At 43.9% G+C, this 9,495-nt stretch overlaps 1 protein-coding gene across 1 annotated transcript in view; it reads right to left on the bottom strand.

Annotated features, from left to right (window-relative positions):
- Positions 1-7,278: 7,278 nt before the first annotated feature.
- RPL26L1 (ribosomal protein L26-like 1) overlaps positions 7,279-9,495 on the bottom strand; it is a 4,061-nt gene continuing 1,844 nt past the window's right edge. The window contains 3 exon segments of the mRNA XM_005879371.2: positions 7,279-7,599; positions 8,192-8,251; positions 8,254-8,334. Of these exon segments, the coding sequence (XP_005879433.1) occupies positions 7,471-7,599; positions 8,192-8,251; positions 8,254-8,334 (270 nt within the window). The 3' untranslated portion in view covers positions 7,279-7,470.

The following is a 9,495-nucleotide window of genomic DNA, read 5'->3' as shown; positions in this document are numbered from 1 at the left end:
CCGCCCCTCGGGGGGGTCTGGAGAGACAGGCTCCGCCCCCACCTGGCGGGGCTGCGGGCCGCTGCTCCCCGGAGGGACGCCTCTCACCCCAGGGTCAAGTCACTAGGAGCTCAGCAAGGTTTTCTCATAAGAACGTGGCCCTTATAGGAAAAGAGTGCAGTTATTTACAGCTTTATCTATTTTAAAATATTAATATATTTTGATTGATTTCAGAGAGAGAGACAATTGATGAGAGAGAATCATTGATGGGCTGCCTCCTGCACGCCCCCCACTGGGGATGGAGCCCACAACCGGGGCATGTGCCCTGACCGGGAATCCAACCGTGACCTCCTGGTTCACAGGTTGACGCTCAACTACTCAGCCACGCAGGCCCGGCTTTATCTTCTTTTTATACAACAAACCTGAACAATTGTGAGTTACCGTGAAAGCTCATAAATCCTTGCATGAGCTGTAACTTAGGAAACACCCCACTTTGCAGTGGAAGAAACTAAGGCTCAGGGAGGAGGTTCAGGATCTTGCCCACAAAGCCACAAAGCTGGCCAGTGGCTGAGCTGGGATCAACTTCTCATGGTGTGACATTCAAAGCCAGTGGTTGCTTTTATTTTTTAAATCCTCACCTGAGGGTATGTTTATTGATTTTAGAGAGAGCAAGGGAGAGAGAGAAAGAGAGAGAAAGAGAAACATCCACCTCTATGTGCCCGGATCGGGATCAAACCCACAACCTTTTAGTGTATAGGACGAGGCTCCAACCAACCGAGCCACCTGGCCAGGGCAAAGCCAGTGCTCTTATCCTGCACTATTGTGCGCCTTGTGCACCGTGCCAGGTTCTGGGGTTCCAGAAATCAATCAGAACCCCCTCCCGGAGTTCACAGGCGGGTGAGGAGAGGGACTTGCCAAGGGCCACTCAATGGCAGTGGAAGGTCCAGTGGACAGTAGTGTGGGACTTTCCACCCCAGCCGGCCCTGAGCTGAGCCTTGAAAGAGGAGTAGGGATTAGCCAGGATAATGAGAAGATGAACCTGGAGTACCTAATGCTTGCCACAGATTCTAACATGTGTTGATTACAGCGTGCCACAACCTTGGAACAAGGAGTAAACCAATTCTCAGAGGTCAAGGAGCTTGATAAAGCTGGTGGGCAGAGGCAAGGAGGAAAGCAGATCTATAAACCAAATCCAGCGTTGCCCTGCAAGTCACACTTCCGCCCCTCACCTCACTTCCTGATTTCTTTCTTCATTAACTAGAATGGATTCTTGCGTTAAATGGGAAGTTGGACCGACAATCTTTCACTCTGTACCAACTCTTCAGACACGATGCCAAGCCTTTATCTGCTCCCCCAAAACTCAGCCTCGGTAGTCATTCTATTATCCTTGAGTTCCAGTCCGAGCACCTCCTTCTCCAAGACCTTTTTCATTCTGTTAGCGCATCTTTTGTGGCATTGTACTTGTTTGTGTGTGTATCTTCTTTTTATTAAAAATATATTTGTATTGATTTCAGAGAGGAAGAGAGATAGAAACATCAATGGGCCACCTTCTGCATGCCCCCTACTAGGGAGGGATCAAGCCCACAACCCCGGGCATGTGCCCTTTACCAGAGTCAAACCCAGTACCCTTCGGTCCATAGGCTGGCAACCTATCCACTGAGCCAAACCAGCTATCGCTGTATGTGTATCTTAACCAGCCCGCTAAAAGAGGGCAAACTCCTTGAGAACAGGCACTGTTTAGCTAATCTCTGCTCTTAAGGGACACTTTATACAGAGAATGCGCTCAATAAACACTTGTACAAATGAATTGAATAGTGAAGAAGGGGTGAGATCAGCCAAAATTAAATTAGAGGAAAAAGTTTGCTCCTACTTCCCATTTCCTTTCTTAAAATTTACTCAATTTTTTATTAAGTTATTTTTAATTGAATTTATTGGGGGTGACATTGGTTAATAAAATTATATAGTTTCAGGTATACAATTATTGTACAATTCTATAACACATCAACTGTATATTGTGTGTTCACCGCCCCAATTAAATCTCTAAATTTATTTTTAATTGTGGTAAAATATATGTAACATAAAATTTACTGTCTTAACCATTTTTAAAAAAATATATTTTATTGATTTTTTTACAGAGAGGAAGGGAGAGGGGCAGAGAGTCAGAAACATCTATGAGAGAGAAACATTGATCAGCTGCCACCTGCACACCCCCTACTGGGCATGTGCCCACAACCACGGTACATGCCCTTGACCAGAATGGAACCTGGGACCTTTCAGTCTGCAGGCCAACGCTCTATCCACTGAGCCAAACCGGTTAGGGCTTAACCATTTTTAAGTGTACAGTTCAGTAGTGTTAAGTATATCCACATTGTTGTGCAGACAATCTCCAGAACGTTTCATACCCATTAAACAACTCCTCATTCCCCCTCCCCAAGCCCTGGGAACCACTATTCTAATTTTTGTTTCTATAAGTTTGACTCCTCTAGATATCTGATATAAGTAGAATCATACAGCATTTGTTTAATACACATCTGGCTTAATACACTTAGCATAAGGTCCTGAAGTTGCATCCATTTGTAGCACAGGTCACAATGATGAGGAAGATTCCACTGTTATGTATAGGCCATACTTTGTTTCTCCACTCACCTGTCAATGGATGTTTGTGTTGCTTTCACTTTTTGACTATTTCGAATTTTTTCCTGTTTCTTAAATCAATGCAATTTTTTTTTTAAGTTGATCTCGTTAAGTCTAACTTTGTCTTCCTTTTTGGCAGCCTTTTTGAGAAGCAGATGTCGAGGAGCACAGGGAAGTGACTGTCAGACACCAGTTCTGCCCGTTTTATCCTCTGTGAAATGAGGAAAATTCTTAATCTCGGCATTATATGTGTGATCTAGTATTGGCCAATAGCTCCCTCTACCAGTGAATCTGTCAAAAACACTTTATCACACTGTCCAAAGGCAAACTAGGGAAAGCCAGCTAGGAATTAGTGATCCACCGAATGCAGAAATATCATCTGCCTTCAAGGCGTTTAAAGTCACCTTCAGAAAATAAGCCAGACTCTGGGCGGTGTGCACCAGGGACCCCGGGCAGCCCCTGGGACTCTCCCAGTGCCTCAAGGGCCTCTCTTCCCAACCATCAATCTGTGATGCAGAATTTCCTTCCTGTTCTTCGCCCAAAACATCTTTTGGCAGATTGAACGCAGAAGCACTATAGGAGTCCACTGGTCAGACATCAAGGAATTCTGCAACAATGTTAACACCGTGTCACTCTTCTCGCCACTTTCTTTTCATTTTATTTTGGAAAAGATAGTTATTTCATATAAAAATGTTAGTTCTGTTAACATGCTTTGGGTTTATTACATTTAAAAATTATTTTTAAATGGATTTAAAGGTCAAGATTTTGTTTTACTTTCTAATGTGGTAAATCATGTGATTGATGGAACCCATATAAATGTGGAAATAGGTGTTGAGACCCAAAAGTGTGAGAACCACTCGTAGAGGAAAAGCCTCCGAGGCAGCCACCGTGGAATAAAGTAAATAAAGGAGCTGCTGGAAAGGCTATAGGGTGACCCCCGAGGAGCCCCTTCCCCAAGCCCAGCCCCGTAAATCAAACCTGGCCCGCGGAGTCACAAGGCCACGGAGTCACCTGGCTCCTCCTAGGCCAGTGATGGCGAACCTTTTGAGCTCGGCGTGTCAGCATTTTGAAAAACCCTAACTTAACTCTGGTGCCGTGTCACATACAGAAATTTTTTGATATTTGCAACCATAGTAAAACAAAGACTTATATTTTTGATATTTATTTTATATATTTAAATGCCATTTAACAAAGAAAAATCAACCAAAAAAAATGAATTCGCGTGTCATCTCTGACACGCGTGTCATAGGTTCGCCATCACCGCCCTAAGCTGACCTGGAGGCCCGAAGTTACGGGAGAAGCTGAATGCCCAGCACGCTTCACTTCTCATTTGCTCAGCACATATGAATGGAGCACGTGCTGTGGGCAGCCACCAATGATTACAGCATCTACCATGTGAGTGACACCCACGTGCCACTGACCTAGGTGCTTTGAATGACCTGCCTCATTCAGTGCTCACAACACCCAACACTGAGATTATTAAGTCCATTTTACATAGTAAGGGAAAGAGACTCATATTGTAACTTGCCCAAAGGGTGGTTGTTTTAAGGGGCAGGACTGGGATCTGAATGTGAGCCTTCATAGCTCCTGTTCTTCCCACTCAGCCATGCTGCCTCTCCCAGTTCAAACAGTAAGTCAGCAAAAACCCCTAAAGTACCTTTGAATGACCTGCCTCATTCAGTGCTCACAACACCCAACACTGAGATTATTAAGTCCATTTTACATAGTAAGGGAAAGAGACTCATATTGTAACTTGCCCAAAGGGTGGTTGTTTTAAGGGGCAGGACTGGGATCTGAATGTGAGCCTTCATAGCTCCTGTTCTTCCCACTCAGCCATGCTGCCTCTTCCAGTTCAGTGAGTCAGCAAAATCCCCTAAAGTACACACTTCTTGACAAGATAGAGACCTCTATTGCATGAGACCTCTGAAACCTGTTCCAGATTTAGGATGTGCTTGACTCTATTATTTCTAATGGACAAAGAATATTTTATTTAATATTTGTGAGAGGAAGAGAGAAACATCGACGTGAATTGATTTGAGAAATACAGATTAGCTGCCCCTACCCCCGAGCCCTGCACATGCTCCTGGACCAGGGATCAAAGCTGCATGTGCCCTGACCAGGAATCAAAACTGCCACCTCTTGGAGAACAGGATGATGGTTCAACCAACTGAGCCGCACTGGCCAGGGCTGCACGTTTCCATTTTAATTACGGCGTTCAGGCAATAAACCTCACACGGCTGTTTCAATCTGGATGGCCTACCTTTCTCGGAAGACTTCTTCCTGGATCAAACTTTCAGTAAACACCCATTGTGTGCGCATAGGCTACCTCTGGGAGGATACAAAGAACCTGGAAACAGTGGCTCCTCCTGGGGAGAATTGAGTGCCTGAGAGTCGAAGTGAGCAGGAAGCTTACTTTTCACTGTATGCCTTTTGTACCTTTTGATGTTGTACCATATATAAGTATTCTTTTTTAAAAAAATACTAAAAGAACAATGAACAACGACCCAAGCTACCACCAGATGGGAACAGCTCGACGTCTGCAGCACTGGCAGAGCCCGGCCGGCTCTCGGTCAGTAGAGCTCTGTCTGGTCAGAGGATTCAGTTCGTGCCTCCCCGGCTCCCACGGGCAGCTCTGTGGCTGAACATCTCGTGCCTGAGCGCAGTATGAAAGCAGGCATTCAGGAGCGTCTGTCTGAAGTTTCAAAGTTTGGAGTCTTCCCAAAATAGCACAAGGGGACTCACTCAAGTGAATGGACATGTGCAAATTTGATGAAAAGGTCAGTAGGAAACTGCTTAATCCAGTCATTCCAGAAAACATGCTAATAGCCCAGGGCCTGAACCTTGACAGGCAGGCCCACCCAGCTGGCATTCTCCAGTCCCCATTCCTGCAGCCAAAACACAATACCGCTACCCTCAAACCCGCCCCTTCACTCAAGAACCAGCATTTGTCTGAACTTCCTTGAGAAAAACTTTTCCCTCTGCACCTGTAAACAAACCCACTTCCATTCTCCTTTAAAAGACAATAGCTAAAGTTTTGCTCAACTCCGTGTTTTACATGTAGTACCTCAAGAAATAAGCTCTCAGCTCTTATCTATATCACTTGTATTGAACAAGTTGCTGAAAACAAGCCAAGTCTGACTACTAGAAAATACAATTTTATCAGTATTGGCTGCAGCCTAGGGCTCAGATCAGGCATCAGGATATGTTGTCATGCCCTAGCCGGGTAGCTCAGTTGGTTAGAGCGTCATTCTGATATGCCAAGATTATGAGCTTGATCCCTAGTCAGGGCACATACAAAACTCAGTGAATGCATAAATAAGTGGAACAACAAATCAATGTTTCTCTCCCTTCCCTCTTTCTCTCTAAAATCAATTAAAAAAAGAAAAAAGAATGTCATCCTTAAACCTAATCTAGTATGAAATATGATTTTCATGCAACTTTTGGGGTTCTACAACACGTTGGTTGAGAATAAAGACAGCCCGGCCAGCGTGGCTTGGTGGTTGAGCATCGACCAATGAACCAGGAGGTCACGGTTCAATTCCCAGTCAGGGCACATGCCCGGATTGTGGGCTCGGTCCCCAGTGTGGGGGGTGTGCAGGATGCAGCCAATCAATAATTCTCATCATTAATGTTTCTCTCTCTCCCTTCTCCGAAAACAATAAAAAAAATATTAAAAAATAGTAATTAAATAAAAGAGAATAAAGACAAATCTCAAATACAAACAAACTACAGACCTTACTGGTTGACCTACTCATTATCCTGACTAGACATATAGCTCAGCATGCTAATAACATAGCTGCTGTGTGGGGCACCTTCTCTATTTCATATGCTCTGTAAATTATGGATACATTCTAATCCACAATTCCCCAGTCTCAGCTGATGCATTTTAATAAACAGATCATTTATCACAGGGGAAAGGCAGGATTTCAGACGTGACCCTGGAGCTAAATCTTGAAGAGTAACTTTAAGTTAGATGCGGAATCTGAAACTCAGATGCCAGTGGGGGCCAGGCACTCAGGGGCATGAGTAGAGTGAGCTGGAAAGGAAGCAGCCAGCCCCTGGCTCCACAGCTGATGCTGGGCAGCATCCGGGCCCCGTGCGGCCAGAGGAAGCACAAGACCTAGGTTTCTCTATGGGTCTCTTAAGCTTTAAATGTTGGAAATTAATTTTTAAAAATCATGAAAAGCAACAGGGCAAACATCTATCTGTGCGCTGATCCTCGCCTACAGGCCATCTATTTTCTGAGTTAGCCCTGGGAGAGAGGAGGGACATTTTAGTAACATGGAAATGGCACTTGCAAAGTCAAGACCTAGACCTAGGGCGGGGCAGCCTGGCTAGGGAGCTGCAGGCCATTTGGTCTGGTGGGAGCATGAGGGAGAGGAGCTACAGGGCAATCCGCCAGGCCCTAGACGTGGGTATGCAAAACAGCACCAGCCGCTCACTGGGGCCGTGTATCTCAGTTCACATCCTGACGGCCACTGAGTGGAATGAACCCCTGCACCAGGCAGCAGCCCTATCCTGTCCACCCATCAGTGTGAGGGGCCAGGCAGGAGCAGGGCCATCCCACCGCTGCTGTTCTGCTGCTCCACAGATTAAACATATGAAAGGATGGCAACTGGGAAGTGACAGTGAGATGCTTTATCTATAAGACAATGCAAAATCCACTTGAATTAAGAAACATTTCCAATTTTTATTCATAAAATTAACCCAAACAGCAACAACAGACATACAGAGTCACATATCAATAACAAACCAGGAAGGAAACAAAATATTCCAGAGACATCTTGAACAACTTTAAAGGAATACACACCAGGCTAAAAACCTACAGCTAAACCATGGTTGCACAACAGGTTACGTTTATTCCTGCATTTTCTCAATAAGTTCTTCCTTATATTTGCCTTTCTCTTTTCCAACTTGTCGAGATTTGGCTTTGCGTTCAAGAATTTTTTTCCGATCTTTGTCCAGTTTTAGCCTGGTGATAACCACCTTTTAGGAGTGAGAAAACAAACAAATCTTTGTTTTTTAAGTGTGAAGGGTTTATAACCACGATTAGTTTGTACAGAGAGGTCCCCTCAACAATAGCAGCTTGGGTTCTTTCTGCCACCCGACCTCCTACCCCTCTAATGCCTGAGGACTAGGATAGGAAATGTCGTTTGGGCTGGGAAAAATTACACGACCAGCATCTTTCTGGTTTGTCTAGCCTCCCTTGGCTGGCAAATGCATTAAGAAACATTGCATTCCCCTGCCAGCTACTGGGCAATACAGAGATTACAAGGTATGAGCCCGACCAGTCTGCCCTAAGGATCTGACACTGGGGAGAGACCCTGCAATTCAGTGTATAAGTGGGAGTGCAAAGGAGGAACATCATATCCCACAGGGTGAGTGAGGGCCACGGGGAATGTTCTCTTCTCCTCTGCACATGATCTAGTGGGGAAGTGAGGTCTGGAATGACTCTATCAAGCCTTCCTGACCTCCCCCAGGAGGTCCCTGACAGGTCACCTGTGTAAACTGCACCAACACGTCAACAACTCTGACAGCTACACATGCTGTGACCACCACCGCCCAGTCCCGGGCCTACCTTGCTGGGGTGAATGCCCACGTGGACAGTGGTGCCGTTAGCCTTCTCACGCTGCACCCGTGCTCGATGTAGATGACATGTTTCTTTCTGTGCACCTGTACCACCTTGCCGATTTGCTGGCCTTTGTAGTGTCCTCGAACCACCTGAGAGAAAATACAAAAGAGACCCCACATTTCCAATGCATGGACATTAGTGAGGACACTATCAGGAACACACAGGCTAACATACTTCATACAAAACAGATTAATCCGGGCAGTCAAAAGTCAGCTTTTTTTAGGTATAAATCTGCTTTGTGTTATTCTAAGTCAGGTGGAATTTCTCTACCTGAATTTTTTTCTTTTCATATCTGAAGAACAAAATATTCCTTGAATTTAAATGGCCATCACAGAACTAATCCTTAGAGTAAAAGATATAATCACCGTATACCTAAGACCAATACAATGTTATATATCAGCTATATAAAAAATACAATCACTCTGACGTCCTAAACAAAGAACGGTTAAAGATATACTGAGACTCATGCAACCATTTAAAATCTGTTTTCAAAACATAATTTATGACCTAGGAAAATGCTTTCGAGAAAAAAAGAGAATACAAAGCTATATATATAGAATATAGTCTGAATCTGAATCTTGTATGTATATGTTTCATATATATAGTGCATAACATGATGAGATTGAAATGTATCCAAATAACCATAATGGCTGCCAGTAGACAGGAAGTAGAATTACAGATGACTATTTTTAAATTTTAAATTCTTCCAAATTTTAAGATTTCTACAATTAATACAAATACTTTATAGTCAAGACAATTTTAATGTTAAATTGAAATCTTGTGGGCTATTTTTGTATACTGAAAAACTGCTCACACTCCCAACTCTATTAAAAAATCAACCCAAAAAATAAAGGAATAAAAAATAAACCAGATTATGGTTTCCCTGAAAGCAAGAGCCTATTTAACAGTAGCAACAATATAGGTGATATTCATTAATAAGCATAGAGGAAATACCTCATATAAAGAACTGGAGAGGTACATCTACACAATGGAAAACTATGCTGCTGTAAAAAAGGAGGAATTCCTACCATTTGCAGCAGCATGGACGGACCTGGACAGCATTATGCTAAGTGAATAAGCCAGTCAGAGAAAGAGAAATATCACATGATCTCACTCATTTGTGAAATATAATGAACAACATAAACTGATGAACAAAAACAGATCCAGAGACAGAGAAGCATCCAACAGACTGTCCAACCTATGAGGGAAGGCGGGAGGTGGTGGGGGTAAGAGATCAACCAAAGGACTTG

Source organism: Myotis brandtii, unplaced genomic scaffold, assembly GCF_000412655.1.
Source record: "Myotis brandtii unplaced genomic scaffold, ASM41265v1 scaffold6, whole genome shotgun sequence".
Taxonomy (NCBI): Eukaryota; Metazoa; Chordata; class Mammalia; order Chiroptera; family Vespertilionidae; genus Myotis; species Myotis brandtii.
Note: the sequence above shows the minus strand (reverse complement) of the source record. Positions and strands in the feature narration are given on the sequence as shown.